The sequence below is a fragment of the Adiantum capillus-veneris genome, chromosome 23 (genome assembly GCF_014529385.1).
Source record: "Adiantum capillus-veneris isolate H3 chromosome 23, ASM1452938v2, whole genome shotgun sequence".
NCBI lineage: Eukaryota > Viridiplantae > Streptophyta > Polypodiopsida > Polypodiales > Pteridaceae > Adiantum > Adiantum capillus-veneris.
Window position 1 is genome coordinate 81,026,345 of NC_140953.1, and position 17,592 is coordinate 81,043,936.

The following is a 17,592-nucleotide window of genomic DNA, read 5'->3' on the forward strand; positions in this document are numbered from 1 at the left end:
TTGTCCGCATACTCGCTTATCCACACAAAAAATTGCAAAAACTATCAATAAAGCAATTGGAGCAGCTCGTCTATTGTCGCTCCAATCTCCGAATGTTGCGCTCCATGCATGATATGCCTATGGCTAGACAAGTAAACCCTCTTTCTACACACTTGCTTCTTGACTCATAGGGGCTATGTGCTAGCTTTGTCTTGACTCTTTTCTATAACTTGTCAAATAGGTCAATGTTGATGATTGAAAGCTGTCAATTGAGACTCTCAAAAGTGTCAACAAAGAGCGTGATATGACGGAGGAGCAAATTTTCCGTGAGCTCTACTTGGAGCTAGAGGATATTGACCGCCGGGTTTCTCGCACATGATCACGCAAGACGATCATTATGCGTGGAGTCCCTACGCCTGCGGCTACAAGAGGTAGAGGTGCAAGAGTTTCCCATGCTCGTGGCCGTGGTCATGGATGTGGTAGAGCATCAACAACACCTAAGAGACACATACTGAGATTGAGATGGAGGCTACTACTCCTACAACCTATGTGCGGCGAGGCTCGAGAAGCGGCTCATTGCGGCAGCCTCCGTTTTGGAGGATGTGCCTAGTCATAGATCCAACACTATGAACCCTAGAGAGCCGGAGTATGTCGAGGAGGGAAATATCCTTAGTGAGGGAGATTATGACACACCGCAATCCAATTCATGTGAGTATGAAGATGACATCTATGAGCATATCTCACAAGAGGAATATGATGATGATGAGAGCGGAGGAAGCTCTTAGACTTTAGTGTCTCCCATATCTTTTTTGCCCCTACTTCAAGTTTTTGCAAGATTGAGGCTTAGAAGGCCTACTTTTTTGTATCATCTCGATTATGAAATCTCAACTTAGCTTTTTGATTTATGACATATGTAATGCGAATCGCGGTTCATGTCCATTGTGTCTCATTCTCTTGACTCTCGAGTGTCGGCACTTGGCACTTGGCACTTGCAAGTTGTCTTCTTGTCCAATGTGATAATCAATTGTCTAATTGTCTCAAGTGTAGAATCTAGGCTTAAGGATTGCATGTTTTTATTTTTGTACGTACATAACCATGTCGTACGACATAAAATTTTCTAGTTCGATGAATATTGTACGTCTTCGTACGTGGACAAAATGTACATGACCATACGAGACCACCCTATCTCAAAGTGGTATCAAAGCTAAAAGTAGGGGCATCCTTTTGCAAGCATGCAAATGTTTAGAGGAGGAAGGTGAAGGGCTCACGCTATGCAACATGGGCAACATCTCTAGCACGAAGGGAGGCGTGTCATCGACCACCAAATCAAGAACTCTCTCTCTCTCTCTCTCTCTCTCTCTCTCTCTCTCTCTCTCTCTGTGTGTGTGTGGCATTATCGACCCTGCTCGCCATGGAGTTTATGTGACCTTCTTTACACGCAATGGGCAGCCAAGGGTGAATAACCTTGGCCAATTAAACTAGTAAGCGTGCATGCACACCCCATGAATCCTAAAGGCTTCCTCTTCGACTGTTGTGAAGCCCTCTGGGTTTGTCCCTACTTCTAGTATCGACCATCAAGGCAGTCCATTAGCTACAACACTGCAAATTTTGCAATTTTTTTGGCACATTTATTAAGAAGATTTTTTCAAAGATTTGCAACATGTCGAGTGAAGGGTTTCTGAAAAATGGAAGCTATTTTCATTTATTTGATAACCTCTCCTACTTATCCAGAAAGGCTTGTTATTTGGAGAACTTTTGCAATCGTAATCGATATTATATCCGATTTTGGCACGAGCAATTGCATTCTCTTGTGGAGGTTGCTCTTTTTATCTCACTCTTGCATTTCATGCAATTTTGGAGCGATGTATTCCTTTTATTCTTACTTACATGGCACTGTTGCACCATGGATTCGAACATGCGCATGCATCATGCTTTTGATTTTTAAAACCTTGCACTTGTTGAGCTTATTGTTGCATGACTACTCTCATGGTAGGGTGCTGCATGAAAATTGGCCAGGTCGACACTATAGAATTCCTTGATATGCAAGGATTTAGAGCACTACAAATAGGAATGTCTATTTTGGAGTCAAATTTTGATTGTTGAATGCGACTGTGAGTAAAATGTCTAGCTGATCTACAAGTGCAACTCATCTAACAATTGGCTGAGGACCCTGTTTAACATGCAATATCCAATTTCTTTGGCTTCTATGCCTAGAATGAACACCCATGGTCCATAGAGCAAGGCTCCGCTCTATATATGTCGCCACGTCTCTCTCAGAAAAGAGGCGGATGATTTACTGAAAAACAATAAGCCACCAACCTTTTAAGGAGAGGAAATTCTTGAGTAAATGAAAGTTGTGAAAATGGAATTGAATACATGATCTTAGACAAACTCTAGATGCAGTCAAGGCATTGCAAACTAGTATAACATTAAAGCCTATAAATGGTGGATGTCACTCTAAGAGAAGGGCAACATACGATGAATATATTCTTGAGCAAATGGGATAGAATTCACGATTTAGATGAATTGCGGATGCAATCAAGGCACTAAAAACTAGTCTAAAACTACAGGATAAAGCCTCTATAAATGATGGATGTCACTTTAGGAGAAGGGCGTCATACCACATACATAAGCAGCCTTTGAGGGTGTATTTAGCAAATATTTTTTTCCCACCGACGAAACAAATAGAAATTGAAATGCTTGCAATAGCGTCAACATAAGAGACTACTTATCACACACTGTCGCAATGTGATCTTCAAGGTGGAGGGTCTAGACACCTTTGAGCAGGTGAGTGGGTCCATCAGTGGGTTAAAACTAGAGCTTAAGAAGCACATAAAACCTAGGACCCCAAGATGCTCGAGGAAGATTTAGTGAAAACTCAAAATTTATGATGATCTAGATGAAAAAAAAAAGCATAGCACACACATGCCTGACACTTCAAATGAACGTGCATTTCATGGTCATAATATTAAGAGAAAATCTATGGTAGCTGCATCTGATGCATCCAAAAGGCCGAACAGGTCTAAGGGCCATTTGTTTAGTGAGGAGTTTGGAAAAGAAATAAGGATAAGTTATGTTTTAACTTCTTTGAAAATAAAAACAGAAAAAATGATTGTCCAAGGAAAAATATGTTACCCAGGGTAGGGAGAAAGCTGTATAATGGTGCAATTTCTTTCTTTAGAAAATCTTCTCATTTCTCTAATGTGAAAGTAACACATACCGAAGAGATTCACAAGTGTAGTCTTATGGCCTCTATGTGGAAACCAACTTTTAGTCCACACAAACTAGTGCATATGCATGGGATTATCTAAGGTCAGAAGGTGAGAATCCTGGTAGATAATGGTGCCTCACACAATTTCATTAACTATAAGTTAGTAAAGTGGCTCAATTTTCCCTAGACCTCTAGTTTTCACTACTACAAAGGTAGCCATAATTAACACCTATGATCTTGAATTATGAAATACACAAGGATACATGTACCTCTTGAGATTCAAGGGCATCTTATATCCTTGGATTTTCATGTTACGAATATGGATCGGTCAGATGTGGTACCGGATTGAGAGTGTTATTCTCTGTCATTTCTCATCAAATGTTGATAACATTTTACAAAACAAAGATCCCTCAACGCCGCAATCTTCTCTCTCTTATCTTCCACTTATTGATACTCCTCTACCACTAGAACAAGAAGATGTTGCTAGTAAATTAAAAGAACTGTTAATGAAATACAAAGATGTGCTTCTATGAAACTGACCATCAAGGTTATTGTCGTCGCGTTCTATGTTACATGACATAGAAGAAAGCCCATTAGTAAATTACTCTATAGAATGAGTCACTCTGAGGCTATTGAGGTGGAACTTCAACTTTGCTGACTATCTCAGTAGAGGGTTCATTCAACCTAGTTCTTCACCACGGGCAACCCTCGTTCTACAAGTGAAGAAAAAGGATGATAGTATGTGCATGTGTGTAGGTTATCGTGGTTTAAACACGGTTGTTACTAACAATAAATATATGTTGTAAGGAGTGGATGACTTGTTTGATAAACTCACCCATGCTTGGATTTTTACAAAAATAGATTTGTGGTGAAGGTATCATCAAGTGAGAATTAGGCTTGCTAATATACCTAAAACTGCTTTTTGAACAAGGTTTGGACATTACTACGAGTTTTTTGTTATGCAATAGGCTAGCTACTTTCATGATGCTCATGGGTAATATCTTGAAACCATATCCGGGTAAATTGATCATTGTTTTTCTCTATGACATTCTAATGTATAGTGCCTCTTACGAAGAGCACTTATAACACCTGCAGGTGCTTTCTTTAGTAAGGCAACACAAATCAAATGGCAAAGAATCCAAGTGTGATTTTTTGAATAGATTTCTTGAATACATTAAAAGTCTAATATGTATGGATGTTTGCGTGGACATGGTAGTATAGAGTCGCACCAACATACTAAAAATATCAATATGGTGAACGTGAACTTTACCTAGAGCATGGAAAACATATATACACAACACTATGTTGGTACTCTTGAGAGATACACATTCATAAAATTGCAAGCTAAATCATTTCTACTTCTTGACTATTCACTTGGAACACTTTGTCTACTCTTTCCTACTCATTCAATGCCCAATCTCTCAAATGCTGAAGAGACCTCACTCAATGCAAGATAATGGGGTGTAGCTACTTCAAACATACCCAAAGGAAGAAATGTGTGTGAGCAACTAGGCAAACAAGTCAAATAAAATTTCACAAAGCAAAAGAGGTGCATTGGTTCTATTCATAATCTCAACCATCATGCATAAGGGAACATGTGAGAGCAAACGATTCACCTCAAGCCTAAATCAAGCTAATGCCTTGTGAGTTCCTTTTTATCAAGTGCACATTTCGTCCTTGTGTAAATTTCACATCAAATTAAATTTCAAAAGTTTCAAGTTTCAAGTCCTTGTGCCTGCTTAGTCCTATATTAGGACAAATTGTAAACATTAACGTCAAAAGGAATTGGGTAGTCCATGAGTGGCAAAATGAATGGATTAGGTGATGCTAATATTTCTTCTGATATTTTTGCAACATATATGTGCACTTTCCACTTTTTTTTTTTTTTTTTTGCTTATACAAATGTTTTCTACAAATGTTTTGTGAAAAATGAAAGGGAAACAAGTTCAACATGTTCTTTGTTAGCACATCAAACTAAACTACTTAGGGGCACCAATGTGTGATGAGAGAACTTTTTTTATTGAGGCATCTCTAAACCCAAACAAAGACACCAACACCCACAAAACGCATCCTTACATACATTTCATGCATTGATGTGAGAAAAGGAAGAATATGGGTTTTAGTTTACAACTTAACATATTTGAGAGGAAGAAATAACCCAACATGTACCATGTGAAGGAATGAATCAAAACTTCAAACCAAGATTGGTTATAGATATTCTTACACACACAAGGCCCACACATATTTAAGTAATGCAAGTTACCTTTATGGATCCATAGTTTCCAAAACAAAGATAACTATGCTTATGAGCTCTTATGATCCAAAAATTGTCCAGTTTCCCAAATTCCATGTCTAAAGAGAGGTATGTTGAAATTTATATATTTGTGCCAATAAAAGAATTTTATTTATGTCAATTTTACCTACATGGGATTGAAATAGGGATTAATTAGATTGGGAAATCTGAGGTAAGCGCTAATATGGAACGTGTTTCCCTACGAAAACATTTGTATAAGCAAGAAAATCCATTTTCAAAAGCAGAGAGTGCACATATTTGGTGCAAAAGGATTAAAAGAAAAATTAGAATCACCTAATCCGATCATTTTTACCACTCATGAATTACACAATTTCTTTTGATGTTAATGTTTATATTTTGTCTTAAGATTGGAAAGGGCAAGCGGAAGGGTTTGGAACCTGAATCTTTTGAGAATGTTTCAACACAAGGCAACATTGCATATGAATTAATCAAGCTTAAGTGCACCTATAGACCTATCATTTGTCAAACCATACATTTAAAAGCTACTACTAACTTAAGATTCCAATCTACAATCAGGAGGTTGTTCGCTCTCACACACTTGGGGGCCTAGATGTCCACTTCAAAATAAAGTGTTATGGCACACAAGTTCATTGGGAGGGTCTTTTCTAGTTACAAATAGTCATAGAACTACATTTATAAGAGTGGTTAAAAATTTGAATTTGAAAAAGAAGTTACAAGTTCATGAAGGAAAATGGGTCATTTAATTAGTGATTCGATTGAAGCCCACACTCGAATCTATAAATGGTGATAATCACAAATAGATTGGGTTTCATGTCAATTATACGGTGAAAGTAAGAACCTAAAGTAGTGAAATTAAGATCAAATTTCTTTATGCACTTATATAGATCTTTGTTCAAGATGTTCCATTTTCCAGATATACGAAATTTGAAGATGGTTGCATGTGTGTAAAAAATAAATTTCCCAAAATGAGTTATTTATTGCATCCATTAAGTTATCATGCAACCTTTCAATCACCGTCCCTCTCGTTCATTTGTGCAAGTTTGTGGGGAAGAATTTTTTTTTCTAAAATATCCAAACAAAAAAGTAACCATTGAATGAAAAAACATCATCATAGGGATGAAAAAGGCATTTGACATTGCAATTGCAAAAGTGCTCTATTATGTAAGTGTTGTATAACTTGTATTGTGCACACATAATTGAATGTTTTGAGCAAAAGGTGGGATAATCTTAGAATATCAAAAAGTGTGGTGTAAAAATGCTACTAATACAAGACAAGCCATGCTCATCAAGTCATGAAAACATAGGATCTCACAAGCTTACATGCATATTTAGCTACACCTCCCAACATCTAGTCTACTATTCACATAACAATTGTGTTAGTAGTCTCTTGATTATGTGCCGGTCATTAACTTCAGGCAACTAAGTTTGGTATCAACCAACAAGCTATATTATTGTCCTCAAAACTCTCAATGACTAAGAGAGAGGTGCATAAGCTTTATAATTTATTTACACTTTGGGCCAACTAAACTTTTAATATTTAAAGAGAAAAAATTGCAATTTTTAAAGTGCTTGACATGATAATTTTTTTTTGGATCACTTTCTTGTTGCCTTGTGCTTCACTTTGGAAGCCATACACAAGGAGCAACTTTTTCTACTATTCCTTTTTTGCGCAGTGTGAGCTGTGCCGAAGTAGAATGTCCATAAAGACATACAAAGCAAGGGGGGCACTTACATATGGATTCTAAAACAAGAGAAAGTCAAACGGCATATTTAAATGTTTAGAGGGCCCTTTGCAATCTAAAAGCAAGTAAAAGTTCAACGCTTCACATGCAAAGTTTTTATATAAATAAATAAAAAACCTAATGCAATACTCGAGTTTATGCCTCCCTCACTTCTTCACTAAGGCTTGTTTTAAAAAGCCAAAAAGCTGAGAGGAAATTCTCTTTACAACACACATGGCATTGTGTGATACACCAAGCTCTTCTATACAAGCCCCACAAAATATATAACAATTTCACATTTGTGTACCTCTACATCTGTAATGAGCCCCTTCTTTACAAAGCCCTACTGAACATTACACAAATATGTCCCCACAAAAAGCTTGTAGTCCAAGCTTTGGAATGACCTTCTTTGCTAATGCTTGTAAACATCATCATGGAAACACTGTGCGTCTCTCATCCTTAATTGCCTTCAATTCTTGATTTAGTTTCTCAATTCGTTGCTTCTGAACTGCAACCACCTGCTTCAATGATATGAGTGACTTAGTTGTTAGGAAAATGTGAACTTGATAATGTGTTATTCACGCATGTATCCGCAACAGACATGTAGAATCGAGTTCTATAGATTCAGATTGAAATTCTACATGTATGTATGTATAGATGTATACATGAATACACACTTTTTTTTTTTTGTAAATTGATCTGATTAATTTACTAGTGGGAAACCTCAAAGCCCACTGAAAGCATCATATACAAGGGGAAAAGCCCAGAACTACTGAGCTATGGAGAGTAGCTAAAAACATTCATAAGAAAGCTGATGCATCTCTAAGGTGATATCACCAACGTCCAAAGCAAATCGTAATGATTGCCTAAGAGAAATCTTGAAGAGAGGGAATGAGTCCGCATGAGTACGATGGAACATGTAAGCATTACGCTGACTCCACAAGGTCCAATAAGCCCAGTATCTGACCCACGTAAAGAAGACCGGAAAACGCTTTAGTGTCGGTGAAAAAATGCCAAATGCACAGAACCTTTTGTGAAAGACAACCCCAGGAAAACGAAGTCGCATACAGGCCGATACACGGCGAAGGAAGTCTCTAGTAACGCAGCAATCCCACAACAAGTGACAAATATCCTCTTCTGCAGTCGAGCAACGAACGCAAGAAGGACGAATATGACGCTCCCGAAGAAAAGTGCCAACGGGAAGCACTCCAAGCAAACAGTGCCAAAGAAACAGGCGCTCTTTCAAAGGCAAATGGCTTTTCCACAAAGCAGAGAGGAGCCTCCTCCACCAGAGGTCAGATTTATGCATACGCCAAAGGGCATTACAATGACCATCAAGCCATGGCTGTGGTAGCAGAAGAGCATAAATTCGACCTGCATAAATATCTCGAAAAGGCATTTCCCGCAGGGCCCAATCATACATGCGATCACCATCAAGCAAAGGTGAAACAGGCAAAAAGTCGAGCAACATGCGTTGAAGCTCTCTCCAAAACTGACGGTAATGCATGCCCAATCCAAAACGGCGAGTAGCAAAGGAAAACTCAAAAGTATACCCGGCCTCATCGACCACATCCTCAACCACACGAATGCCACGGCCAGAGAGAAAGCAAGCCTGACGAGGGGAGCGGTCGACCAAAGTAAGAGAGAATGCCCGGCTCCAATGGAGACTTCCCAAACGGATCGAATCACCTTCCTGCCGAGGATTCCACGATAAATGTATCGTAACCTCTTTCCAGGCAGAGACTAAAGTGAAAGCAAGAGGACATCCAGGAATGCGCCCTTCCATCTTGCCAAAAACCACCTCCCAGATAGAGGGTTGCCAATGGCCAAAAGCAGAAGTTACAACATACTGACCAAGAAATGCAAACATCAGAGTCCAAGGCTAAAATTTGTTACACAAGAGTAGGCAACAACATAGCTTTCCTCGCAAGAACATGCCTGCGCAAATCCAAGATATTTAGTCCACCAAGACGTTTAGGAGTGCAAAGCTTCTCCATCGACATCAAGTGTAGGCCTTTTTTCAGAGCATGGGTCCGCCACAAATGGGACATAATGTCCGACATAAGAGATTGAAGACATCGACGAGGCCAATGCATCAGTTGCAAAAAGAACTGAACATATGCCATCAAGATACTCTGAACAATTCGCACATGAACATGCAAGGGCCAGGTAGATAACTTCTAGTAATGCAATTTGACATTCGAATGTTGCATAACCCAATTAACTTTCTGAGAGTGAGTAACATTCCATCCAATTGGATAACCCAAATGCCGAGTGATCACATTACAGGACACACACACACACACACACACACACACACACACTTTTTTTTTAAAATCTGCTTTGATTGATTTACAAGTGGGAAACCTCAAAGCGAGGAAAACCTACGAAAAGAAAGGGATACAAAAAGTGGAGCACTATGAGGCTCCGAAGACTGAAAATAGTCAAAGTAAATCTTGTAGGTATCAAGAGTGATGTCTCCAGCGTTATAAGCAAAATGCAGTGCTTGACCAAGAGATAATTTGAAATAGGGAAAGGGGTCAACATAAGTGCCTTGGAACATTAAGGAGTTCCTATGGTGCCAGATGGCCCACAGGGTCCAAAATCTGACCAGGTGAAGAACACCGCAAATTGAGATTGCGGTGACTGGAGCACCCCAAAAAGCCAAAAGCGTCTGTGAAAAGATCTGGAAGGAAAACGCAGCTGAAGAGCAATCGACACTTGCCCAATGAAGGCTCTGAAGTGGCAACAACGCCACAGTAAGTGTGGCACGGTTTCCTTAGCTTCAAGGCATCTGGGGCAGCGAGAAGGCGCAATATGCCAAGCATGTAAGACACTGCCAACAGGTAGAGCTCCCACCAAGCAGTGCCACAAGAAAACACGTTCCTTCAAAGGTAGGTGACTCTGCCAAATGCGAGACATTGTGTGTTGCCACCACACGGATGACTCAGACAGTGACCACAACTGATTACCATGATGCACAATCCATACATCCGATTGAAGGATGGGATAGACACTGCCAGCTGAGATGTAGTTCAATCGGGTAGGAGCCAGATTCCAATCAGAGAAGCAAGAGTCCACATCCAAAGGAGGAATGGGTGAGTGATCAGTAAGCATCGTTTGAATTTCCCGCCAGAGAGGAGAATAGTGAGGACCCAACCGAAAGCGGGACACTGCATCAGCGAACGAAAGAACATAACCTGAGTTATCAACCACCTGATGCACTTGACAGATTCCTTTTTGGGAAAGAAAATACGCTTGGCGAGGAGACCGTTGAACCAAGGTCGAAGCGAAGGCCCTGCTCCAATGCAGACTCTCCAAACGAAGAGAGTTACCCACAAAGGATTGTCGACCATTCCAAGCCAAATGCGAAGTGACAACCTTCCAATCAACAATGAGAGAAGAAGTAAAGGGACATCCAGGAATGTGTCCTTCAAGCTTCCCAAAAACAACATCCCAATAAGGCGATTTCCAATGACCAAAAGATGGGGTGACAACGTGCGTACACAAATGCGTGACCATGAGAGCCCAGGGTTGCTGTTGCTCCACCAAAATGGCAACAGCATAGCTTTCCAAGCCAAAAGATGACGTCGCAAGTCCAAAATATTTAACCCTCCAAGCCGCTTGGGAGAACACAGCTTGTCCATAGATAGAAGCTGAAGACCTTTCTTGCTAGACGAGGTCCACCAAAAATGCTCTGAAATATTAGACATGAGGGACTGCAAGCACAACTGAGGCCAGGATAACAAAGGCAAGTAAAACTGCACATAAGACACAAGGATGCATTGGACAATCCTGAGACGCACATAAAGTGGCCACGTGGACAGTTTCCAGTAATTTAACTTGCAATGCAGACGTTGGAGCACCCAATCCAGTTTCTGCATAGACGATACATTCCAACCCAGCGGATAACCCAAATGGCTAACCAGAACATGTGGAGGAACAATCTCCTCGGGCCACAATATCCTATGCCAGTCACACTCTTCCAGAGGCAATAGCTTGGATTTACAAAAGTTAACTTTGAGACCTGCTGCCAATCCAAACAAGTGAAGAGTATGCATAATTTGCTGTGCATCATCATAGTGATTGTGAGGCATAAACAAAGAATCATCTGCATAGGCCTGACCAGCAAACTGCCTTCCAAAAGGTAAAGTCAAGCCATGTAGCCTACCAGTGGAAGTCAAGGAATTCAAATACATAAAACAAGGGATGAGTAGCGATCGCATAAAGCAAAGCACTCAGAGGGCAGCCCTACCTTACCGACCGTTTCAAAGGCCAAGATTCTATGAGAGATCCATCCAGCTAGCCTACATAAGTGTTGTGTGCATACAAGAAAAGCACAACACGGGATAGCCTAGGACCAAATCCCAAGTGTTGCATGTTATCCGCAATATAATCTCAAAGAACAGTCTCAAATGCCTTTTCAATGTCAACCTGCATGACCAAGACATCCTGTTGAGTATATTCCATGCCAATGATGACATTCGCGAGGTTATCAGTAATTTGATGTCATGGAATGAAGCCGTATTGAGATTGATGCAAGGCTTCATAAAGAAAGCACTTGAGTCTGTTAGAAAGCATTTTTGCCATTAATTTATATACCACGAGCATGAGTGTAATAGGCCGCCAATGAGAGAATTCTTCACACAATGCATGCTTAGGTAACAATTTGAGCAAACCTTCTTTCCAAGAGGAGGGCAATTCCTGCTGTTCCTAAGCTGTATCCATCATGAACAACAGAGGCAACTTCAAATAATCCCAGAAAGACAAGAAAAAATCCATAGAGAGACCATCCCAACCAAGAGCTCTCCATCGACCCAAATCAAGCAAGCTTGCATACAATTTCGGCTCAGTGAAAACAGCTTCCAAGTCTCGAGCCTGCCGCATTGAAAGAATGGGAGTAACAGGCGATAGAGACATGTGATGTGCTTGGCGAGCTTCTCTCATGGGAGAAGAAGAGGCCTCAAAAATCTTGCCATAATGAGAGTGTAGGGCTAGTGCTAGCTCTCGGAAAGTAGAGGTCCACTTCCCTGACGGTAATTTAACTCTCTGTATAGCTTGAGACCGCCTGGAGTGATGCAAATGCTGGAAGAATTGTTTAGAAGCACATCCTTTATCTGCAAAAGCCTGTTGACGAACTCCAGTCTGCCATTTGGCCAATTTCTTCTCATCATTGTGCCGTAACATAGCGCGAGCAGAAAGCAACTCAGTCATTTGAGTGTCACTAAGAGAAGAATGATAAGCCAAGTGCATTAAGCTGCTACAAGCATCCTTTGCTTGATTAACCTGTTCCCTTAATTGTGACAAATAATCCCTGCCATAATCCTAGATAACACATTGAACACGCATAACAAAGCGGAACCAGGCTATGTCCATATCAACATACATCTAGGAGATCAAAGGCGGGATGATATCCACAATCATAGCGCGAAAAGGCTCATGCTTGAGATAAGCATTATTGACGTACAAAAGTCTCTTCTTGGGTAGGCGGTCATTGACATCAAAAGAGCCAAAACGAACTTTCAAGCATACGGAAAATGATCCGAGAGACACATAGCATAATCAATCCTTATCTCGCATGCAAAGTCATCATACTGTTGCATGTGAAAAAGATACCAACGATCTAGCCGAGCGCGATACATAGATTGAGCATTATGCTAAAAAGTGAATCCTGGATCAGTCGCATGCAAAAACGGCCACAAATCAAGCCCATTATATGTCAACATAAATTGATCCCATGATTGCCGTTCCATATGAAGCATATGAGAATGCCCAGTAGTATTATCCGCAAGGTTTGGTGCATTATTAAAATCCCCATAGAGCAATGCATTGGAACGCCAACAATAAGAGAAGATATCACTCCACAACCGTGCCCTATCTACAGAAGCTGTGGAAAACGAAGGTCGGGAAGGTCGAACAAGTATAAGCACTCCAGAATAGCCAACTGATCCTGCATAAGCTATCTAGTAGCCCGCAAAGTAAGAAGTCTGTCCTGCAAATTGATGTTGGTTATGCTCTTGAAGAACCACAATGTCTGCTTTACATGTATGTACATACTACTAGGTAAGCCGCCACTTGTTCTGATTGCATAACCCACGCACATTACACGAGATGAAATCCAAAGAGCTATCCATTCTATATGGTAGATACAGTGGACGAGGAAACGGGAAAAAGGGGACAAAACTCAAGCGCCACTGCCCATCGACACATCCTCCCAAGCTGTAGGTACCTGAGGAGGTGGATCAAGTCCTAGACACGGATGATGGAAAATAAAGACGCCTTGCGATGAAGAGGCTTCTCTTGTAACAACTTCCTTGTAAGAGCAAACCACCTTGTCCCAAGCTTCAGCCAAAGAAGTGTTGTCATCACAAGGGAGTTTTTTCTGAGCAACATTCTTCAAAGGGGGCACATAATTAAGAGAAGATGGTGGAATACGGGCTGTAGCAGCTTTAGCAGGTTTCTTGGGCACTATCCAAGTTTGAGAGGTTGAAACCTGTTCTTTTCCTTTGTCTTTAATATTTGGAGAAGCAGAAAGTGCAGACAATTGTAATTGTTTTCCTTTGCCTTTGTTCGCCCCAGCTATCGGGGAGGAGGTTGAAGCACCTTTGGTGTGAACTTTAGTAGAAGATTTCGGAGATGAGTGAGGTTGAGGAGTAGGGACAGCCGAAGGAGGTGGTTACAAATTTGGTTCCAAACATTCGGACTACATATGACCAAATTTGCCACAACGGAACCAAGAATTTGCAAATTTGCCTCATTTAAGCTTAAATGGACGCTTTCCAACCACTACATCCCCAGAATCGATCGAAATACCTACTGGTGTGGGGATATCTGTGTCCTATAGAATACAAAAACGGTTTGTGTTTGTGTCTAGCTTAGGAGGGCAAATGACTTTGCCCAGCTGAGCAGCCAACAAAGGAAGAAAGCCAAGTGAGAGGAAAGTTGACCACCTCAACCTAGACGGGACACTTGTGACGAATGAGACTCTGATAGTCCTTGGTGAGAGCCCAGGGTAGTACATGAGTTATCTGCATATTGAAGAAAAGAGGAGACATTTCAAGCAGAGCATCCCGAGCATCCATGTCGGCCAGCAAGACTTCATAGAACCCTGGCGCGCCAAAGTAAACCCCTCGAACTGCTTGCCGTTTGAATAGGAAATTAACCCATTGGCCTACATCCTGAGCCGTACGCCTTCTACCCGGGAAAAAAAGAATCGCCGCGTTAAGTGCATATTGAGAACCAAGATCCATAAGCTCCTATATAGAGATGCGCACTTCCATCGGGAGCGGATCCTTCCCAGGCTTGACGTGCATCCTCGAAGTCCTTATGCAAACATTCTTTGATGAAGCTTAGAGCATCCATATCCGAAGATTCCATTGCTTTCCGGCGCTTGTATATACACTTGCTCAACCGAATCCATGTGAAGCTCACACACACACACTTTTCTTTTTGGTGTTTTAAATCTTGACAGCTATTCACACACACACACGCACACACACACACACACACACACACACACACACACACACACACACACACACACACACACACACACATAGAGGCTGGCTGTACACAAACCCTGCTGTTTTCACACACACCCACACACACCTACCTACACACTCGCACACAACTGCACAGGTGAATAAGCACCTAGACCGAACCCTAACTTGTGGTAGATCCCTGATGCAAGGAGCAAGTGGTCCTCCCACACATGCGTAGAGACCCTTGCTGCAAATCACGCTAAGGACTGGAGCTCTGTCCGCTGTTGAAGTGAAGACCTGCTCACATTGTCGCTGACAAACTGGCTGACAATTGCCCGCTGCTTCAGCACTGATGGGACGCGTACAGACGAGGGCGAACCTTCGTTCTGGCGCGCTGCACAGAGGATGCGCAGTGCAGTAGGGTTCGCTCAACCACTCACCTTGGATTAACGCCTCTCCACACACACACACACACACACACTTTTTTTTTTGTAATATCATATTGAATTACCAATGGGAAACCTCAAGACGAGGAAAACCCATGATAACAGGAAATCAGAAACAATCAAAGTAGAGCTCGTAATGCCTAACGGGAAGCTCATCCAAGTCAAGGCAACTCGGAGAGCCTGTAGAAGAGATGTCTTGAAGAAGGAAACATAACACTCGAATTTGCTGAAACATGAGGGAATTACGTACTCTCCACACCGTCCAAAGTGCCCAGAATATAACCCAGCCAAAAGCGTATGCATACGGCCGAAGCAGTGGCGGAAGTACTCCAAAGATCCAAAAAAATCTACCGAAATGCATGGCAGGAAAACTAGTGCAAAGAGCCATGGAGATGCAATCCACAAATTGTAGCGTGTGAGAACAAGACCACAATAAATGTGGAATGTTCTCAAATGCTGTACCACATCGGACACATTGCGAAGAGGCCAATCTTCGAGATCGCAGAAACTTGCCAATCGGGAGAACCCCAACGACGCATCTCCACATAAACAGTCGCTCTTTCAAAGGCAATTTCACATGCCACACTTTCAAGACTTTACTCCGCCACCATGTAACGCTCTTGTGCGTATTCCATACCTTATTACAGTGTTCATGGATCCAGGAGGACGATTGCAGATGACGGTACACTTTCTTTGCAGAATCGAAGAGATCGAAAAACTAGCGTAGCACCAATCACAAATTCGGTTTTCCATAACCAGCGGTGGAACAGGAGATATGGAGTCAATCAGGTTTTCAATATTGTTCCACATGCGCCTATAGTGCATCCCAAGCCCAAAGGTAAGAGCGGCCTGTCTAAATGAGAGCACTTGTCTAGTAGCGTTTGTCACATCAGTTATGCTGTCAATACCTTTTTGGGAGAGAAAATAAGCCTGTTTAGGAGAGCATTGAACAAGAGTTTGATAAAAAGTCTAACTCCAATGTAAACTTTCTAATCAAAGTGAGTTTCCACAGGCATCATCTCTACCATGCCACAACAACTCCCGTGTGACCAATTTCCTATCCACTACAAGACTGGAAGCAAAGGGGCATCCAGGTATTGTGGCCTCAAACTTACCAAAAACCACATCCCAATACGACGGCTGCCAATGGCCAAAAGCTGGTGTAGAAACCGCATGAGAGCACCGAAACGCAAACATTTGCGACCAAGGCTGCTTTTTCTCAACCAACACCAACAACAAAGTGGCCTTTCTTCCTATAACATGAGAACCCAAATGCAAAATATTCACACCACCACAACGCTTTGGAGTACATAACTTATCCATCGCAAGTAGACGCAGACCCTTTTTCTGAGAAGAAGTAGACCAGAAGTGCTCCAGTATCCGAGACATCAAGGCCCAAAGACGACGGGGTGGCCAATGCAATATAGGTAAGAAAAGTTGCATGTATGCCACCAATATAAATTGTACTATTCTGAGTCTTACATGTAGTGGCCAAGTGGATAATTTCCAATAGTGCAATTTAGACCTCAATTTGTTCTCAACCCAATCCAATAATTTTTCAATGTTAACTGACCAAGCCAATGGATATCCAAGATGTCTCACAATTTGATCAGGATTCACTATCTCACCTTGCCATAATACCGAGTGCCAATCCATTTGACGCAACGATAACAATTTAGATTTTTGAAAATTCACTTGCAGACCTGCAGCCAGCCCACAAAGATGTAGTGCTTTCATAATGCATTGAACATCCTCAGGTCTATTTCAAAGCCAAAACATGGAGTCATCCGCATACGCTTGCACCACAAAATGATCATGAGATGGAAACTCCAATTCATGCAAATGCCCATACATGGTTAAGGAGTCCAGATACAACAGTAGAGGGTGCGTAGCAATAGCATACAACATAGCACTCAAAGGGAAACCTTGCCGAACCGATCTACCAAGATCCCATAACCTAGTCAGCTCACCATCAAGAATTCCAGCAGATTGACTATTCTCATATCGAAAATAGACCACCCGACACAATCTAGAACTAAAGCCCAAAGCCGTCATGATTTGAGCAATGAAGTCCCATTGAATAGTGTCAAATGCTTTCTCTATATCAACCTGCATGATAAATACGTCCTGTCCAATATATTTTGCATACTCAATCTAAACGAAAGCATTAGCAACATTATCCAAAATTTGCCTGCGAAAGATGAATCCATATTGAGCAGGATGTATACCTGAGAACAGATAGTTGTTAATACGAGAAGCTATCATTTTTTACAACAATTTATAAACTACTGGCATAAGCGTGATCGGACGTCAATGTAAGAAGTATTCACATAACGATTGCTAGGGCAACAATTTCACTAATCCTTCCTTCCACGACTACGGCAATGATTGTGTAGTCCATGCATGATTGATCATGAAAAGTAGAGGCTGTTTAAGAGACTCCCATAAGCGAAGGAAAAATTCAACCGTAAGACCGTCC

At 41.4% G+C, this 17,592-nt stretch overlaps 1 protein-coding gene across 2 annotated transcripts in view; it reads right to left on the bottom strand.

Moving 5' to 3' along the window:
- Positions 1-7,293: 7,293 nt before the first annotated feature.
- LOC147428061 (cilia- and flagella-associated protein 44-like) overlaps positions 7,294-17,592 on the bottom strand; it is a 250,945-nt gene continuing 240,646 nt past the window's right edge. For both annotated transcript variants that reach the window (XM_086497688.1, XM_086497687.1), the window contains one exon: positions 7,294-7,704. In XM_086497688.1, the coding sequence (XP_086353814.1) occupies positions 7,618-7,704 (87 nt within the window). In that variant the 3' untranslated portion in view covers positions 7,294-7,617. The remainder of the gene's footprint in view (positions 7,705-17,592) is intronic.